The 20,269-nt window shown below is 39.7% G+C and overlaps 2 protein-coding genes across 2 annotated transcripts in view; one reads left to right on the top strand and one right to left on the bottom strand.

Annotated features, from left to right (window-relative positions):
* The window catches only part of MSLN (mesothelin), a 39,672-nt gene extending 30,147 nt beyond the window's left edge, over positions 1-9,525 (top strand). The window contains exons 28-37 of the mRNA XM_072417486.1: positions 268-458; positions 1,511-1,601; positions 2,994-3,117; positions 3,892-4,076; positions 4,977-5,123; positions 5,703-5,836; positions 6,172-6,305; positions 7,066-7,160; positions 7,526-7,733; positions 8,492-9,525. Coding sequence (XP_072273587.1) covers positions 268-458; positions 1,511-1,601; positions 2,994-3,117; positions 3,892-4,076; positions 4,977-5,123; positions 5,703-5,836; positions 6,172-6,305; positions 7,066-7,160; positions 7,526-7,733; positions 8,492-8,565 — 1,383 coding nt within the window. The 3' untranslated portion in view covers positions 8,566-9,525. The remainder of the gene's footprint in view (positions 1-267; positions 459-1,510; positions 1,602-2,993; positions 3,118-3,891; positions 4,077-4,976; positions 5,124-5,702; positions 5,837-6,171; positions 6,306-7,065; positions 7,161-7,525; positions 7,734-8,491) is intronic.
* Positions 9,526-10,595: 1,070 nt separating this feature from the next.
* RPUSD1 (RNA pseudouridine synthase domain containing 1) lies at positions 10,596-19,310 on the bottom strand. The gene is made up of 5 exons (XM_072417485.1): positions 19,115-19,310; positions 18,768-18,891; positions 17,365-17,467; positions 16,200-16,301; positions 10,596-15,346 (listed from the first exon to the last, which is right to left on the bottom strand). Exons 1-5 carry the CDS (start codon positions 19,294-19,296, stop codon positions 14,964-14,966), a joined length of 894 nt encoding a protein of 297 aa, XP_072273586.1. The 5' UTR covers positions 19,297-19,310; the 3' UTR covers positions 10,596-14,963.
* Between the last annotated feature and the right edge of the window lie 959 nt (positions 19,311-20,269).

Here is a 20,269-nt window from a genome sequence, read left to right as displayed (position 1 = left end):
TATGTTTTGTTCTCACAACACTTTCCGTTTGGATGACATTGGTCACCAGTAAAAGGTTCTGGTAGGGACACAGATAGCAATATAGAGTCTCAGCTTTCCCAAAACTATCCAAAAATAAATAAAAAGCTTTACCTGGAGATATACTTAATTACTCCCCCCAACCATCAAAAATACTTAAGAAATACAGGAAAAAGGGTAAGTCTTTTATAAAATAAGAAGTATTGGTCTATGCCATTCTTGCTAACCAGTTGTCTATTGGTGTCTCAGAATGTTACAGGTTTTAATCTGACAGACGCCAACATCCAGGTACTGGGCCAGCTGACCTGTGACCTGAACACCTCCTATATTGAGAGTGCCTCAGGTAGTTTACTTTCCAACTTAACCCAATGTAAATCTTTGACCGCCACTCAACAAAAAGCCATCCTGAATGTTCTGAGCAGTGGAAACTCTGTGTATGGGTAAGTAAGTAAATATACCTAAAAAGCTGAGATCAGATGATATGAACTATGGAAATTGTTCTTTTCTAGTAGGCTAGTCCCAGCCAATAATTGTTTACCTGGTTGATCGAACAGAGTCAATAATTTCACTGGCTCAGCCAAAAGATATTGATTATCAATTCCAAAATGGAAAGAAACTTGATCAAGGTTGGAAAATTCCTATTGATCACACAATTTTCTAATGGGTTTTTGAGACCTTTGGATCAGTTTCTGTTCAATCAATGTGTGCACAATCCTGTGCTTTCCTCCTGATGACACATTTATCAGTTGTAGTGTGCGGTAGAACAATTTGATTGACATTTATATTGAGCAGTTTGATAAGAATTGAATATTGATCAAACTAAAGTTGATATGTATGCTGGTGTTATGTTTGAGCTGCCAGTTTCTGCTGAAAATAATAAGTACAGTAATGCCATGGCTGAAGAAGAGCTACAAAGAATAGAATGTTTTACACCCGACCCTGTCACTAAATTATATAAATAACTATATAACTATATATAGTAACTATATAACTATATAACTATAACCATATAAATTTTAGGTATGTTATTTACCTGTACAAGCCTTCATTTTAAAAGCACTGAGACTGCTATTGGGTGCCTCAATCTTCGAAGTGATATCGACAACCCCAGTATACTCACAGCTGTCAATCAAGTGACATCATATAGTTTTGTAGGGAGGGGTGGAGGAGCTGGACCAGCCAATGAGAGCTGCTCTAGGGATTTGACTCTCCTGGAGTAGCCAAGGGTCCTAGCAATTTTGCAAAAGACATATTGCATGTAAATAGAAAGTAATTCAAGGTAAAGGAAATATGTTGAAAATAAACTTTTTAAATACTTGACTTTTCTGTGCTTTTGTCTGCTTTTTTTTAGTCAATAGTAGGGAGCAACAAGATTTACCGTACATATAAAATATGATATTTATTTCAAAAGTTTGGTAATTGGTTTTGTCTATATAAAGGGGAAAAACCTGCTTCCGGATCATTGAGCCTGTTTATATTTGCATTCATTAAGGTTGCCATCCAACTGGACGTCAGACACCCTGAATTCACTCGGAGGAATAGTTGCATATTTGAACCAGTCCTTAATAGCCAGTATTCCCAGTGTAAGTATCGAACGAGGGTCTAGAATTGTTATTAGTGCAATTATAACACTGATATGTCATGTACATCTGTGGGGGAGAGTTTTGTAGTTTCTAAGGGACATCTGAAATACCAGTTCTCACATTAGGAATTAATAAAGAGCAAAAAGTATAAAGTCTTATATGAGTAATATATAAAACAAAAGTTCCAAATTTAAAGACTTGTGGTCAGTCTGTGTGTCTGCTGCTAGTTTCCACTATTTGTGGCGAAACAATAGAAACAGCTGCAATGTCAGCTTCCTGCCTATAAGAAAACTTCATGTATCATGCTTCCTTGCATTGGGTATCATGGATGGGGGTGTACACATTTTTTAGCATTTGAAGCACAATAGGGTGGTCACAAATGAAGACATTCTGAATGAAGCATGAATTGTAGCCATATGCAAACACATATGCAAAAGGTATTTATAGAAACAAACTGAACCTAGAATAATAGAAAAGTTGGAAGGATTGTATGATTTATGATTTATTAAGAATTATGATTATGTCATAATTATTATTTGTACTTTTTTATTATTTGGCGCTTAATTTATGCATATAAACTGAATTTATTCGTTTCATTTTAGCATAATAATAAATGTCTATAAAAGGTCAAGCTCCTGCACAATCTGCAATATTTTTGGTTTACCGGCTTCCCCCTTCTGTAGTTCATGCAGGAGAAAAGGAGCCAAGGCTTAATTTAATACTATTCTGATGTAAAATCCTCTTTTACAAAAATCAAACACCATCGGTATTCTACCCAGAACTTTTTTAATCTGGGTGGGAAGAAGCTGTAAGTAACTGGTGGTCCCTGTATTGCGGCTCAATTTTTCAGTAACCACTCAAAACCAGTCAAGTGGTTACTTAAAATTGCCAGGTGGTGTACCAGGCTAAAATGGGCTGCGGAGAACACTTACCATTGAGCAGTACACCTGGACTCCATTGTTGTTTTAAACAGATACTGATGTTGGATCTGGTCTGAAATTCAGCCCAAATCAGGAAGGTGGTCTAGGGTAACAATGCCATAAAAAAGAAGCATATTGATACAGCTTATACAGAGGTCCAAAACAGGTCTGTAGGAAACTCATCACAAGTCCAAGCTGAGTACACCAGAAATATGCTACTTGAGCCCTTGGACTGGAAATATTAAACCTCTCTAAGACAGAAGACGATAGACTATCATGGAAGAACCTGTGTGATCCAACAAACCTTGGAATTGAAAACACTTGCCAAATAATAGCAAATCATTCCAGGTTTGCTAGATCGCCCAGGTTCTCCTATGATAGTCTATTTTCCCAAATCATGGAGAGCTTTAGTAAATCAGGGCCATATTCTTATTATTTATTTACTCTTGCTAACTTTTCATTTGTTTGGCAGGGAGATTTTAATTCTTGGATGAAGACTGCTATACAGAACTCTGCCTTCTCCAGAGACCAGTTTGCTTCCTTGGTGTCATTGCGCCTGCAGAAGTCTTCCAACAGAACACGACGTGAGACACCAAGTAAGTGTAACAAATGTAGATGAGTCAATTACATTTTGGCCTGATAGAACTAGTGATGTGTTTTAACATATGTATATGGGTTTGATCATTTTTTTGTGTAGTTGATCATTCACATTTATATGGTACATTGACTTTCAATGGCTAAAAAGGTGTATGTCTGGTTTTAAACCCTAAATGTGCATTGCTGTTTTGAATGTTAGCAATGACTGCCACATTTTTTGCCCAGGTTATACTCGAGCCAAAAATTTTTCTGTTTTTACTGCCTCGGTTTATACTCAAGTATATAGAGTTTGAGGTTTATATTCAACATTCCTGTGTCAGACCAACAGTGAAGTGGTTACTCCACTTATCTCATCAGCCTTTACCTTTTTTACCCCATTTTAATCTTAGTTTTCCAAATTATTATCATTTACTTGTAGGACCATTCTCATCTTGAATGTAGATTTTTGTAATAACATTTTGCCAAAGCTCTGTGTACACCTAACTTTATAGAATCTGTACCATTTTCATTTAGAACCAAGCAATGCTTTATAACAAAAGTGTTGTCAAGGCAATCTGTGCTATCTGTGCCATACTGTGCTAGTTAGTTTACCAAAAATCATACAGCGCCAGCTTCCCAGTGCTGCTTGGACTAGAAGAAGAGAGCAGCATATCTTTAAAAATGGACTTTTAGTAAAAACTAAAAATAATATGTCGTTTCCAACTGTGCCTACATACTTCTGCTTGGATTATAAAGGAAATTCTATGTTCTAACATGACTTCCTCCCATTGCAGCTTGCCCCAACGGCATGCAGATCACAGCTGAAAAGGTTACTGATGATCTCCTTCCACTGAACTACGACACTTCTTCACTGGATCTCTGCTTAGATAATGACATTCTTTTAAACTATCTGACCGCATTGAGCAGTAAGGCATTCACAAATGAGCAACTGCAAGTCCTAAAGAATAAACTTGATGCGGTAAGTACCCACAAATATTTTTTAGGTAGGTAACTCAGCTTCTAAAATGCTGACAGTACATTGTTCACTACAATATACACTTTAAGGCAGACATCCCATAATGCAGGGCTGCCGCCGCCTGGCGGCCGGGCCACGAGAGCATGGAGACCAGCGGTGGTCATATGCTTCTCAGGCTCGGTGCGATGTTTTTCAAAGCTGTAACCCCGAGCCACATTCGGGGTGAAATTGAGGGCTTACCTGGTCCCCACCAGCCTGTGGCGTCCGGTGCTGCCTCGGCATCTGTGTCCCCTTGGCGATGCCCGCAGTTTGTGTACATGTGGGCGGCGTGTGCTGTGGGGGTAAATTTAAAATAACAAGTATTTTTAAATGTCAAATGTACTGCCTTGACATTTATGAACACTTAAATAATCATACCACCTAGGAGGTTAATCAACAAATCTCCATAATCACTAGGCTTTGCTCCTGTACAAATACTGTTTTATTAAATATTATATACAGTGTATTAAGGAAATTCTTGCAGGATCAGTAAATGTTGTCTTTGGGGTTAAAGTAACAATTTAGTCTGGAAGACATTGGGCCTGATTTATTAAAGCTCTCCAAGGCTGGAGAGGATACTCTTTCATCAAGGAAACTGATTGATAGAGCAAACCTGAAAAGGATCTGGTCTAGGATTCAAAACATTTGTTAACAAATAGCAAATTACTTTGAAGAAATCTGTTCCAGGTTTGCTGTAGCACCCAGATTCACTGATGAAAGTGTATCCTCTTTGATAAATCAGGCCCACTGGGTGAACAGAACTGGCCATACAAGAAAAGGCAGATTATAATTATAAAGGAGGTTCTTCAATACATAAGTGAGGTTATTGGTTGATCTGTCTCTAATCATGGCTCTTTCATATAGATCTATCCTGGAGGTTATCCAGATAACGTTGTAAGCAGCTTGGGAGCCATCAGCTTCTTGTGTACCCCAGCTGACATTAGCAAATGGAACATCACCTCCGTAGACACTTTGGGAAGTTTACTGGCATCAGGACCAACAGACAGCTTGGTGAGTAGGAAAATGATGAGCACCAAAATCTTGCATGTTATTAAGCTCTGCATCTGGTATCCACTTATTATCCCAGCAGCTGTAGATTGGACAGCCTTGGGTAAATATAAGACTGGTTGGTGCTTTTTTTCCATGGCAGACCCTTAGTGTACATTTTAGAATGGTTTGCAAATCAGAAAACAGCTCACTTTAAGGGAATTTGTCTTAATATTTAACACTGAGATGAAGTTTCTGTTTATGTATGGGGGCAGGGTTGGATTGGTCCCCCAGGAGGACCATAAAAAGTTCCAATGGGCCACAGTTATATTGTCCAGTTGCCTTATGAAAAATACCAGCGTGCCAATAAACTTATGTTGGTGGGTCCTCCTTCTCTCTAACACCAAGTCACCAGTCCAACTTTAGTAAAGTGTGCAGGAAAACACTGCCAACCTATTTTTGTTTCCTGTTCAGCTTCAGTTCTATGCCCAGGCAGAATGCTGCATTGTGGGTCAGATAGGTTCCCTTTAAAGAATGACATAGGTGGCCCAAATACACTGCAAGACCAATGACTTTTTCTTTCCTCTTTTTTGGTATTTTCAGGCCCAGACAATTATTTCACGATATATTACCTTGGCTAACCAATTGAATGGAACTGCACTCAGTGCCATTGGCAGCAAATACATCTGTATCTTGAATTCAAACCAGCTGAAGCTCATCACACCAAGTGCTTTAAGGTCAGTTATTTCTTCTAATCTATATTTAATGTGTTGTAAAGGAATATTTATATTTCTGATTGGATAACAAATTATAACCTGAATGACACTACAGTGTTCACTTTGCATTAATATTTAATAAAATGTGGGCTGCGCTGCAGAGCATGCGTAGTGTTTCCTGCATATTACTGCAAAGAATACTTCCTGTTAAGAGAGAAGCTTGGTCATATGAACATTCTTAAGTGAATAACAATTGCCTGTTTGCATAAACAAACCCTTGGTTTGTCTATTTTCTTTTGATTTATAATTTGCATCTGATATTGATCTATTGTATTTTATGTTCTTCTTCACCACAGTGATGTCCAACCATTGGATGTATCAGCCTGCAACCAGACTGTGAAGGACGCGTTGTACGTTAGTGCAAATGCATCCTATCAGAACATGGCTGACCAAACCTCTACCTATTACAACTTAATTAAGCCATATCTAGGTGGGTAATACAGCAAAGACAGCCCAGTGCTCGAACAGCTAATTGCTGACTTTATTCTACATTGACGTACATTTAGGAGAAATCCCTCCTGTGGCCCCCACAGACAATTATAAAAACTTTCTAGAAGTTCTGTCACATTTTTACTTAAAAAAATGGTTTAGATGTGCTTTAAATAACTCTTTAAAAATGTAAGCAGGTAACAGCACTTGTGTGAACTTTTCTCCTCCTCTAAATCTGGAGTACAGATTCCAAATCTTCACTGTAAAGACTCTTCCTCTGGGGAGTAAGACTTGGTGATTGGTCGATTGTTTTAGCCAGTCAGAGGTGATCTTTAAAATTTGCATACCGTGGGGATGTGGGGACATCAAACTCAGAGATAAAAGTAAACTAGAGAGCCACCCACTGCATCAGAACCAACTTTTAAAGCTTAACTTTAATTTGTTTATATTTTATCTCCTCTGGTTCCTAATATCCCTTCTCATCAACATTCTAATGAATAATGAATTAATAAAACCCTTCCACTTTCTTTGCATACCCTATTTTTTACCTAATAGCATTACCCCCAGTTCTTTGTGCTTCCTTATGCAATGCTGGCAGTTTAAGGCTTGTGGAAGGGCCCAGAAGGCAACTGTCCACTGGTTTCCAAAAACTGGAAGCTGTGGTAACGCCCACATGTGATACTGATCTATGGCTGAATGAAATGAAACCCAATAAATGCCTTGAAACTACACCCATAGTAAATCCCTCTTTATTTTGTCAGGTGGTGCACCCTTGGCAGACCTTAAGGCGCTCGCCTCCAAGAGTCCCAACATGGATATCTCAACCTTTGCAAGCCTGAACCCCAGCTCTGTGACAGTAAGTAAAAATTAGGCAATAATTACCTAATTAGGTTTATTTAAGAAGGAAATATGTTTGTGCAAAGTGGAATTACTCTTTGGAGAGATTTTCTATTAGTTCAAACAGAAAGTTAAGAAAACTAAAGGAAGATGGGGGAAGTATCCCCAATGGTACACAGTTGACACAAAAACACAAACAAGGGTTTTAACTTTTCCTTTTTCTATCCCAAATAAAAAAAGGCTTAAGCTATTCTATAAGGAGGATATGTTGTATGTAGAACAAAATGCCCTGCTGCCAAAGTTGAATATGTCTAACTTTCAGCAGTTTTCATAAATTTCACCTGGATCTCAGGACTTGTCTAAGTGCATCTTTTGTCCCACCAGGGCCTCACAGTCAGCGATGTAAAGAACCTTCTTGGCAACAATACTGCTGATCTGCTCACCCAGTCAAACAACACCACTGTCAGTCAATGGATCCAAGCCCAGAAACAATCAGACCTTGACACATTGGGCCTGGGTATCCTGGGAGGAATTCGGGATGTGACCACCACAGCTACCACTGTCTCTACCACCGTCTCTACCACCAAAACTAGTGAGTATAATTTTCTGTGCTTTGCTGTTTGCGATATAAAACTTTCTTATAATTAAAATGAAGGATTTAAAATAACAGATTAGGATTTCTCAAGAGTTTCCTAGATTTTGGGAAAATTATTTTTAACCAAGGTTCCTTGGAACCTCACAAATTGCTAGGGGGTTCCTCAAACTGTGCTGACAGCCCTCACATTTGATGTCAACTGCACAGTTCTGGGACCAACACCATTTAGTAGAGCCAGTTGCATGACTCTAATGAAGTTTTTAGTTGTCCGCAAAGAAGGTATTATAGCTATCACTGAAGTGGGACATTTCACTGGCCACCAATTTAGGAGGCTTTATTTCCCCCGAAAAAATGGTTTTAGTAGGGGAGCCTTGAGATTTGAACATTATTTCAAGGGTTCCTCAGGGTTAGAAAGGTTGTTCTAGAACATAGCAAGGTTTCATCTAGAGATGGGAGATGTATATTAGGCTACTCCTTTTTTTGTTTTGGTAAATATATCAAATTAGTTTTGTCCTACATGTGAAAAAATACCTGCTGATCCTGCTAGATATCCAGTGGTAATCAGCACTTTTGGATCATGGATCACTGATGTTGCAGGAATGAATAGAGGAAACATGTTCTGCAGTATAGAAACAGATAACTGGGAGAGGTTGACACCATTCCTTGCGATTATAGTCCAGAAAAGCTACTGGATTGTTTATCAGGATTGGCAAGTATTTACTGTACTTTACAGAGGTTTTTGTTTCTTTTTGCAGGTTCATCTTCTCCAGTGTTCCTACAGTCCCTGTCTTTTGTCCTGACTGCTGTAGGGGTCATCTTCCTTTTATGAGACCTTCACCTTTGAATTGTGCCAAAGGATTTAATCACATTGAACGCAATCCTTAATTTTGCCTCCTTTCTTATATATGAGATATGGGGTTGGAAGAAATATTTACACAACATTTGTAAAAAGATTGTAATTATTATGCATAGATATATATATATACAGTTTAGCCAACAAGTGAAATGATCTTTTACATGGATATCAAGCTCCTAATTTGCCTATAGTCTACTAACCAGTGGACAAGGTTTATTTCATGACATACCAGAAAATGAGGTTCATTTACTAAAGGACTTGGGGGCCCATTTATACAAACTCTGGCTTCAGTTGTGATAGCCAAACTCCCTTGCATTTTATTGGGCTTTTAAAATCAACACAGATTCACTTACTAACACTGAACTTTTCTTGAACAGCCTCCCTTTTTCCTTTAGCAAGTTCATCCCAATGTGTTTTTAATTTTGTGTAAACCCCATTAGGAAGATTCTTACTTATTTCCTGTTTGAAAACCCTCAAATAGATAAGTAGGAAGAGTCTCAGGTGGGAACACAGACACACAAAAGTGGTGCACAAAGGTTACACCACTTACCCTTCCACAATCCAAAACTAAAAAAGTTTGAGTACCTCCATAGCTATGGCTTCTATTTGACCACACGAGGTGCTGAGTGTTGTAGCCGGTGACGGTGGCCAATTAGATGGCAGAGTGCCTAGAATGTACTTTGTAGAGGGATCTCTATGATTGTTAGCACAATACAAGTCTAATGGAGTTATTACCTCTTAATAAATATAAGACAGATGTGTCAGTACAGATTTCAGACAACATGGTTTCCTCAACAATTAGCACACAAAAGGTACAGTCTTTAATTTATTTTTGCATGACAATAACAGTAGGAATATTTTTAATTGTAATTATCTTTAAAATCTCCAATAAATAAAAAAAAAAAGGGTAAGTGAATATTTGTATTGATTTTTGTACGGCTACTTTTTGTACTGATTTCTGCATGTAGCAAGGGCAGACAATCTGCAGTAAAAAAAAGCCACATGACAGGCCCGTACTTCGGTAGGACTGGTAACATCTTGGACATCGTACCAGGATGAATTTCTCTTTTAGTCAGCCCTTTCTAGGGAAAACTAATGTAAAAGAAAAGCCCAGTGAAGGCCTTGGTACACTATGTGGCCAGGGGTCTGGGTCCACATGAATCCACACTTACCTGAGCTTCTTGGGCATATCATTTTTAAACCATGGACACTAATATGAGGTTGTCCCAGGTCCAAGACTTTGGAGTTTTTCTATGGTAATTTGTACACACTGAGCCAAAAGAACATTGGTGAGATCAGATACTAATGTTGAACATGAAGACCTGGCTAACAATCTGCATTCCAATTCATCTCAAAGGCAATGTTTGGGGTTGAGGTTAAGATTTCTGGGTAATGACTCTGTATTCCATAAGAGAACATCAGCCAAAGGGAATTCTGATCCCTAATAACCATGAACCGAAGGGAACACCATCCACTGTAAATTTAACAACTGAGCTCAATGGATGTTATTAAGCACTGTAGGGCAGGCATGAGCAAACTATGACTCGTTGGGGTTGTCAATTCGGCCCATCAAATATTGGTACAAAATTGTCCATAGGCAAAAATGGGTGACCAACAATACTGTTCCCACTGAAGTTGCACTGAAAGTTTTCTTTTACACGTAATATATATATGTTCATATCAACCCCCTCCCATCCAGCAGATACTGGTCGGTCAAATTTTAAAAATTATTGTAGCCCCTGAGACAAAAAGTTTGCCCACCCCTTATGTAGGGAGTGTTGCCATTGGCTGTTAGGGGTGAGAACACTCCATGCTTTGTAACTCCTAATGAGTTGGCTGATGTACCCTACAGGAGAAAGACGAGTAGATGCCAGGACTTTACATGGCAAAGGTTTTAGACGAATTTCCACAGAAAAACATTGGTAGCCTGCATTGCATGGTGTGTATTTTACTTTCAACATTTACACAGCCACACCTACTAAGAAAAGAAAGATCAAAATCACTTTGACCATCAATAATAAGATACATTTTAATTTTCAATCCTTGTGCATGGTTCCCATTTACTATACAATATAAAGATACAATCATAAAAACAGATGTCAAATTATAACAAAGGGACAGTAAAGCTGATGCAGTGTAAATACATAAAATCCAAGGCAAATTTTCATTACAGTCAAAAATAAATACAGATTTAGCATAAAAATAATATTTCTTCAAAACACCTATCTTACATTTCAAGCATATTCCATTTTACCCGTTATCTTTGTATACATACAGTATAATAAAGCCCAAATCCAGCCAATAATATATTAAGTTATGAAGTAAGGAATGAAAGCTCTGTCAGGTTTTTCTACTATGTATGTCTCTGCTGGGGTTGATAGTAATCCTTTACTTCCTGTCCTTGACCACTGTCACCAAGAAGAAAGGGAATATCTGCCTGATAAGGAAACTAACACAACATAAATCTTACATTTTTTAAGTGGAAGAGTTTGGATTGTAAATTGGTCCAGTTCCAAAATAAGCCTATATTGATCACATATAGGATAAAGAACAGATGAAGGATATTTTTCATGTAAAAATACTACAGCCACCTAGACAACCCACATGTCCAACATTCCTCTCATATCAGCCCTGATGAAGAACCTTCAAAGCCCCTGATATGTGTTGGTAAGTTGTTGTTTGTGTGTGTCTACCTTTCATGAGGTCTTCCCCTAATTTTTATCCAGACAACAATTCTAATTGGGATAGAAATCTTTCCCAACAGAGATACAGACAGCAAAAAACACTGGGCAGAGGTCCTCTGCTTTCCCTACTCATTGGCTGGAGTTCAGCTTTAAATTAGCCCTGATGCTAGAAATATGACACGTCTCCCTGTAAAAAAAAATGGTTAATACTAACCAGTCCTGCACAGCAATCTTTATCTTCCTAAAAAAGTTTTAGTGGCTATAGAATGTTCAACATCCAACACACTTCCAGGTATCTTAGATGTCTGGTCCCCCTGCTAAGCATCGTGGTTCAATCCTCTGTTCTCTGTATCAGTAAGGGAGCGGCAGATCAAACCACGGCGTGCAATGGGGGAGGGGGCATGTTTCCGACAGCCCTAGAATTGTAATATTCTTAAACAAGCTTTGCTTGTTAAGATAATAAAGATCAGAGGAGAAGCCTGCAGACAGATATGTTTGGAAACCCAAGTGAGCTTTCAGTTCTATGTGGAAGCAGTGAGGCCTCTACCGTGACCCAACATATCCCCTGTGGCATTAGAACAAGAGTTCTTTATTCAGCAAGAAGCATAAGCTTTGCTGATTGGAAAGCTCTAACTCCAACAAAGTAAGGGGAAGCCAAACTTTTACCTGTGACCACTGCTGCCACACAAAGGGTCCACAAGAGTTTTCTACTCTTGTCTACCTTCGATTTGGTGCACATATTTTCTTTGTAGGGATGACTTTTTCAAGTTTATTTTTTCACTTACTCAAAAAACAAAAAAAACAAAAAAAAAACAAAAGTGTGCACTCTATCAAGTACATATAGAAGTGGTAAAACCTGCATAATAACTGTTGTTAGCTACAGCTATGGCTAAAATGTGAATCAAGAACTAATTCTTGTCTGACATCTCTGCAATATTCTACATCGAATTGCTTGGTTCAGTTCATAATCTCCTCATATTTAGATTTTTTCCAGTTAAAGATGCTCATGATTTAGGCTGGGTCATTATTTTCTACACCACTGTATTTGTCGGGAGGAGTTTAAGAAGAAAAGCAAACAAACCTCCAGGAAAACTGCTAAATACACAGCGTAAATAAACATTTACACCTGTCCAAATTCTTACACTCAATGAATAAGTCAGAGCAATGACTTAATCGGATTGATTTGTTAAAACTCTCCAAGACCGGAAAGGATACACTTCCATCAGTGAGGCTGAGTAATCCAGCAAACTTCTAATGGATTTCTTCAGTCATTTGCTATTTACTAGCAATTGTTTTAAATCCCGAACCAGATCTATTCCAGGGTTGCTAGATCACCCAGGTTCACTGAGTGAAGTGTCTCCTCTCCAGACTTTATAAATCAGGCCCACTGAATATAAAGCAGGTAGCACCTGTTGTGCTGTCTCTTTGGTTAACCCATAACCAAAAAATATAAAAAGAAAAAAAAAGAAAACATCAGTTATTAAAAGGATAAATACAAAATAATAAAATAGACCCAAAACCATTCCAGTTTACTTTTAGTTTTAGCAACCATGTGTCCGATATCACTTTTGGTTGGGCAACCTTCTCATTGAAAAAAGAACCAACATTATCGATTGTGTCCAGTCAATAACGAAAATTTAGGAAGCCATGGCAATAAACCTGGAATTGGCAAAGTGATACTACGGATTACCAATGTGTAATAATTATTTTAAAAGTGCATTCAGATGCTTGTATTAAAAATATTCCTTAGCCTAAAATTCCCCATTGACAGGAGAAAGGTGAGTATATAGGGGTTTTGTTCCACTTTAATCTGAAGTATCATATCAATCAAGGGGCCACATCCAGGAAGGACAAATTATTTCAGTCAGTGTTCTGTACAGTAACCAATTATACTCCCACTGTATAACAGGAGAGGACCTGAATGGCTAACAAAAAGGGAGATTATTTCCTCCATCATTGTGACCTAAGTTTTATCTGAGGTATGAGTCTGGCCAAGAAGCCAAATTTAGAATGGGGATAGTTCCAATTCCAACAAGTTCTACCTCCAGTAACCCCCAACAATTTGATGCCATAATGGAGATTGAGCAGCAAAAAAATAGGCTTTAGGAAGCCACATTTAGACCAAAAAGTTTAAAAAGTTATTCTCTACAGTTACTCCCTGTATAGCTAGCTGGTGAACAGGCATATATAACAATCACTGCACAAACATTTTGTTAGGAAGGAAGTCTATGGCTATAAATATCCTCCTATCCATACCAAAAGAAGGCAGCCCTTTGTTATGCTGTATCAATAATCATAAAAAACATCAATCTGTGGGTAGTGACCTCACTAAGAACATAACTTATCAATTTACTGAGAAGTAGTGCCATCACTGAACAGGCAGCCAATGAACTCACTGGAAAACAGTGACATCATAAAAGATGCAGCCCTAAATCCAATGGAAGTCACTGACCGTAAAGGTGTTGCCTATATTCTCTGAAAACAGTGACATCACTAAAGCGGCAACTTAAGAATTAACTGCAAACCAGTGATGTCACTGGAACGGTAGCCTATAAGTTCTTTGCAAACCAGTAATGTCATTAAAGAGGCAGCCAACATTTTCACCTGGAACTAAAGTTTTGCCACTGTGAAGACAAACTATGAATTCAGAAGCCTATGAGATCAGACCAGAGACATCAGTGGGAAGGCAGCCTATGAATTCTAAGGAGATCATTGGCACCACTGTGCAGGCAGCCTATGAATTCAATGGAAATAATTGGCATAACTGAGCAGGCAGACTATAAATACATTAAAGATTATTGGCATCACTGAGCAGGCAGCCCATGAAACCAATGGAGAGCATTGGCATCACTGAGCAGGCAGCCAATGAAAGCAAAGGAAATCATTGGCTCCACTGAGCAGGCAGCCAATGCATTCAATGGAGTTCATTGGCATAACTGAGCAGGCATCCTATTATTCAATGGAGATCATTCGCACCACTGAGAATGCAGCCTTTGAATTTAATGGAGATCACTGGCACCAATGAGCAGACAGCCTATGAATTTAATGGAGATCACTGGCACCAATGAGCAGGCAGCCTAGGATACCAATGGAAATAATTGGCAAAACTGAGCAGACATACTATGTGTTCATTGAAGATTATTGGCGTCACTGCGCAGGCAGCCCATTAACCCAATGGAGAGCATTAGCATCACTGAGCAGGCAGCCTATGAATCCAATGGAGACCAATGACATTACTGCAGAGTCCACCTATGAATTCAATGGAAACCAGTGGCATCACAGAGACTTTACACCTTTCACAGAAATACTTATGTCCATGTGTGTGTGTGCATCGAGCAAGTATATTCTAAAATGAACACTACAAAAGCAGCTCCAGTCCAAACAACAAATATAAGAGGGTGACCTCTTGCTGCTATGTCCTCATATCCCTTCTTGACCAGAGCTTAGTAAAAAAAAAGCATTAAAATACTCTAGCAGCAATAAATTATGTTTTGCTGGTGAACATCTCTGACACAGAGGATGCTATCGAGCAGTGCAGTCCTACAGATGTGATTGGCTGAACCAGATGTGGATAAACTACTTCTAAGATGTTATGGCCTCATTTCCAGGACTACAAATGAGTGCTGGGCATTGGTTTGTGCCTCTTGCATTTGCTACATTGCTATAATACAAATTGACTAAAGCAGATTACTCCCCAGACCACTCAGCTAGCCACTGCTGGCACACAGCTCTCTCCTCCTCTGTTTCCCTCTTTTCCTCCATCAGCTTTGCTGGCTCAGCCTTGCCCTCAGGTTCTGCGCTCTCTGTGGAGAGTGCCTTGTTGATAAGGTTGGCCATGGCGTCACTCAGGCTTTGGACAGTTTCTGTAGGTGTCCAGTTGGAGTCGATTTCTGGCTCAAATGGATCAGGTGCTGTGACTTCGATGAGCTCATGGTCTGTGGGGATACATAGGTAGTAGGCATGCAGCATCATCCTATATGGATCCGTGTCGGTCTTCAAGCTATAGGTGAAGTCCCCTACGATAGGATAGCCCAAGGCGCTGCAATGGACTCTAAGTTGATGTGTCCGGCCTAATAGGATATAAAAAAGAGGTAGGGAAAAGAAACAGGGATTAACAATGCTATGTCCCTTAAGAATCAGTCAGGATGACCACTTGTCAGACAAGTCAGACTAGAGAGGCAGCAGCCTGTTAAAGTGGCACAAAGCATTGGTGTCCCTGTGGATTTGAGTCATACAGTGGTGTAAGTTTGTTAACCAAGCCTTGCACAAACCAGTAACATGGTTAACAATTCTGCCTGCTCACTATGTGGTATTGTACAAGATTTAATGATTTAATACCCCCAAATAATCCAAGTCAGTATTGTGTAGCAGTAGACATCTAGAAACAGACATCAAATAAGCTGGCCATGCATCGCTTGTATCCAATCAGATAGAACGTTTATTGAATCAAATGGTAAAAAAAATTGTACGATTGGATTCTAGGATGGGTAGCCCCATAGCTGTATATCTGCATTATGAGATCTAATACTCTCATCGCTAGTCCAAGGTTTGGAGTGAGATTTGGTGATGTCCCTACTGTGCTGCTCAATGTTGCTTGCTGGAAGCAAACTCTTGCCTCTACCAAAATGGCTACCTCCATATGGGAAACACAGAGCAGAACAAGTCAATAGGAAATGGTGTGACTGCAAGGAGACTAAAGGCTATACTGCAGACTAGTCCTTGGCCCTTTGTTTGACATTTTTTGAGCACAGCTTTTGGAGTTAAGTTCCCCTTTACTATGCCAGCCTGCATTATGATTTGATAACAAAAGCTTCAATTTGATTGGCCAGTACTGAGCAATGCAGAAAACGTTAAAAATCATTATGATTTATGCCCTGTGAATAAACTGCCAAACCCCAAAAACAAATGTCCCACTATGCCTACCAGTCAATGGCTGTAACAAGACTTTGGTGACAGGTTCTCCTTTATATAATCCATGCTGTAGGACTGTCAGATAAGTCAGACACGGCTTTTCATTCTCGCACCCTGCAGACAGAAAGCGCAAATGTTAGCAGTGCAATTAGGATGAAGTACATGTAAAAATTACATGCAATATGTAAAATAACAAAAAAGAAAATGATCAAGAACTCTACTTTCAATAAAAAATAACACAGAATATACAATTAGTACATAAATCACATTGTAATTTAATATTATTCCAATAAGACCTTTCCATTTCAATTTGCAGCTGCTGTGATTTCAAAAAAAAAAAAAAAATCAATGCAATGTGGCAACCTAGACATTTTATGTTGCTGTACATGATAATGTAATCATAATAATAATGTACAGAAGGCCTGACAAATATATTCCTGCTTCTGTGATTGGCTGAACGACTTTCAAAGAAATCTGAACTAAGTTAGAATTTAGGAATCCCTTTGCAATGGGAAATTCAGTTTTGCTGAAATAATCTCTAAGGGTTAACTAACCCCATTAGAGTACAATAAAGCTGCGTACACACTTCCAATTTTTATCGTTCAAAATGAACGACGAACGAACGATCGATTGGGCAAAAATCGTTCGTAAAAAAAGTGACCAACGACGCCGACGAACGAGGAAAGTCGTTGGAAATGAACGACCGGACCGGCGGATCGGATTGGACGACGATCGTTGACCATCGTTCGTGTGTACGATCGTTCATTGATCGTCCATGGTCTGAGCATGCGTGATGAACGAACGTTCCTGTGGTGCACGTAACTTCCTGTATCGTTCAAACGATCGCATCTATTGTGTGTACAATATCTACGAACGATCGTGTCGTTATCTCTATGTCCAGGATCGGTGCTATACGATCGTTCGCAGATATCGTGCAGGATCGTTCGTCGTTCGTTTACCAACGATAATAATTGGAAGTGTGTACGTAGCTTTAGTGCACCATGGGTCATCCACCCCCCCCATTCAGGAATCAGTCCACAAAGATTATGGATAACAAACAGCTATTTAATCTAAATTGTAACAGGTAAGAATCTGCAATAATGTTTGTTAAAATCCTTGCAATGTATACAAATCACCCAAAGCAGATTGTTTCTTGAAGTCGCCCTTTAGCCCTCACCTTCAGTCCCTTCCACGCACATCATGTGTGTCCGTCCCTCCTGTGTGTTCTTGCCAATGGCCAGCGTGATGGTCATGCAGCTTTGCGTAACTCTGCCCCTGACCTGTGTGGGGAAGTTACAGACAGCTTAACACAATACAATGGAATTGTAGAAGAAAATGTCAAGCTAACCAGTGAAGCATTACAAATGATTTAAAGTCAATGTTATTACAAAACTCATTTGCAATCATTTTAAATGTGTTTTCTCCCCAGCCCAATTTTGCTGGGCGCACCACCTGGCATTTTTCAGTAACAACCTGTTATTGGGTGGTTCCAGAAGAGGAACCAGATGTAACAGGTCACATAACCATGCTCTCCTGACCCGTCATGTGCTTTCTGCAATATAAAAAAAACTTACCTGCCTCTTTGCAATTATTTATCTAAACTCACCTCTCCTCGCTCCATCGCCAGCACCTCTTCCAGGTTCAAGATCTGTAGCCATCTTGATTGGCTTGTCCAGTCAGTCCTGTGCGGAATAGACACCGGACGCCTCCATCTTCTTTCTCTTTTTCTTCCTACATCAACCTAAAGCTACATATACATGTGCAATGGTGCTCATCCGATAATCGGCTCAGGATTGATATCAGACGAGAATCTGGCATGTGTACAGCGCTCGTTGTCCATCATCCGAATGACCGTCCTGACGGATCCACGTGCGATGGACGACGAACGATCATAATGGAAGTGAAAGGAATGCAGCGGGGTGCCGCTCCATTGTGTTCCCCCATCTATAAAGCAGAATGTAGCTGTAGGTACACAGCTCATTCATGAATCGTGCAGATATTTGTCGTTGGAAATGATGCTTAAAATTCTTTCCGAGTGCCGATCTCACTGCGCATGTGTATAACATTGTGCATGCGCAGAAGAAGCAGCCCATGGCCTTCTGATATATGTGACATATGTATCCTAGAAGGCTGCAGGCGTCCCATTCTGTCTTTATCACTGCAGTGATAAAGACAGGAGGGGAGGGATTTCCTTTTTTATTTATAAAATATATTATTATTGAACAGGATTTATATAGCACCAACATATCATGCAGCGCTGTACAATAAATAGACATTATATAAATATATATATATATATATATATATATATATACGTTTATTCATCCTTTTATATAAAGGTAGTAAACCATGGCGATAGGTCAGCTTTACCCTGAGGTCCTAACATATGTTTAGCCGGCCATCACTTCCTTCTCAGATTGTTAGATGCCTGGCTGGCTGTGCAGGGTGACAGATTTGTGTGTAAGAGAAGCTGCACAGATTTACAAGCCCTTTATCAGAGTAAACCATAATAATATTTGTATTATAATTATTTATTTACTTATGTCTGGAGTTCTTTTGTGTGACATGCGCAATACTTGCCAGTGCCAGGTAAGCCTTGGTCACGGTGCGTTCTTTAAAACATTTGTACGCTCGTCCTGCTGCTTCTTTGCTGAGGGCGACACACAGAGCCCCGCTGGTGGAGAAGTCCAACTGATGGCAGAACCTGAAGATTGGAGAGATGATATAAAGATGAGAAGCAAAGAGATTGCAATAGTCCTAACCTATTGCGTGCTGTTTCCCCCCCTTCTTAGATTTTAAGCTCTTCTGGCCAAGGGTCCTTTCCTCCCCGTGTCTGTCATTTCCACCACCTATTTATTGTACAGCGCTGTGTAATATGTTGGAGCTATATAAATCCTGTTAATTAATATGACACCTTGCTCACCCACCTGAACCCATAATAGGTGTCAGGATCAGCCAGCTCAGGGAATCGATGCTTCAGCTGGCTCTGCACCGTCACTTTCTCGTACCACATCTTGCTGTCTATGCGAATGTCCCAGTGCTTGTTCACCACCAGGAAGTCTGTGCTCTGATACAAAATGTTCAGGTTCTCCATGCTGCCGGGCTCCATCGCTGTACAATATGGCCTGCAAAGACAAAGGACAAAGACCGGGTGCTCATTAGTGACGACGACTCCATCTGTACAGCTCCAGATAAAAATAGCCATTAGCCAGCTTCCATTAATTGATGATCCTTGCAACACTCATTTTGGCCACTAGAGGTCCTCAGACTGACAGCCAACATAAATTAAGCCATTTCCTCCAAGCCCAGGTTGTCCTGGACTGGCCCCAGCCTGCAACTGGAGACTGAAAGGGCAAGCAGAACAGAGTTAAAGATGAAGTAAACTGAAAAATGCCCAAAACAAAAAAAAAAAATACACTTGCCTTCAACTCCGCAGCACAGTCGATCAGTCCAGAGGTCTCTTCCATCGGGTCCCGCGTTGTCCCGGTATCTGTTCCTGGGCAAGCCTGCCAGGCGCCGCCATCTTCGCTTCCTCTTCCTACATCAGCCAACCCTGGTGCTAGATCAGGTGTCGTAGGTTGAAAAAAACCTCTGTGCATGCGTGAGATTGGCAATTTTTATCCTTTTCACCCAAAAGCTTTCCCGGGATACCTACGTCACGCATCACGGGAGGCTGTACGATCCCATTCAATTAGGAGAAAATTCTGAGTTTAGGTATGCTTTAAGTCTATCTGTTCTTGATGTCTCCTGATTGGCTCCTTATGCTGCTTCTTCTCACACTCCAGTTCTGCTGTATAGAGACCACACAAAGCCATTACCAAGTCAGATTTAGGCATTACATGGAAATACATACATTTATTGGTGAATTAAAGATTGTAGAGGTGTACTGATGAGGCTTTTGGTGTTCATTTATGAAGCAAGGTCCTCTGACAACGCTGAATGTGTTTTGACATAGTGAAGGCGAGGGAAAGTTTTTTGCATCTGTAGACACTGTCATATGCCACCACACTTATTTCTCTATTTCATTTAGAAGGGGGCAAAGCCAGGAGCTTCTCAGCACCCCCTCGTGTGTGTGTGTGTGT

The sequence above is a fragment of the Pyxicephalus adspersus genome, chromosome 7, assembly GCF_032062135.1.
Source record: "Pyxicephalus adspersus chromosome 7, UCB_Pads_2.0, whole genome shotgun sequence".
Taxonomy (NCBI): Eukaryota; Metazoa; Chordata; class Amphibia; order Anura; family Pyxicephalidae; genus Pyxicephalus; species Pyxicephalus adspersus.
The sequence above is the reverse complement of the archived record's forward strand: the minus strand, read 5'-3'. Positions and strand labels throughout refer to the sequence as shown.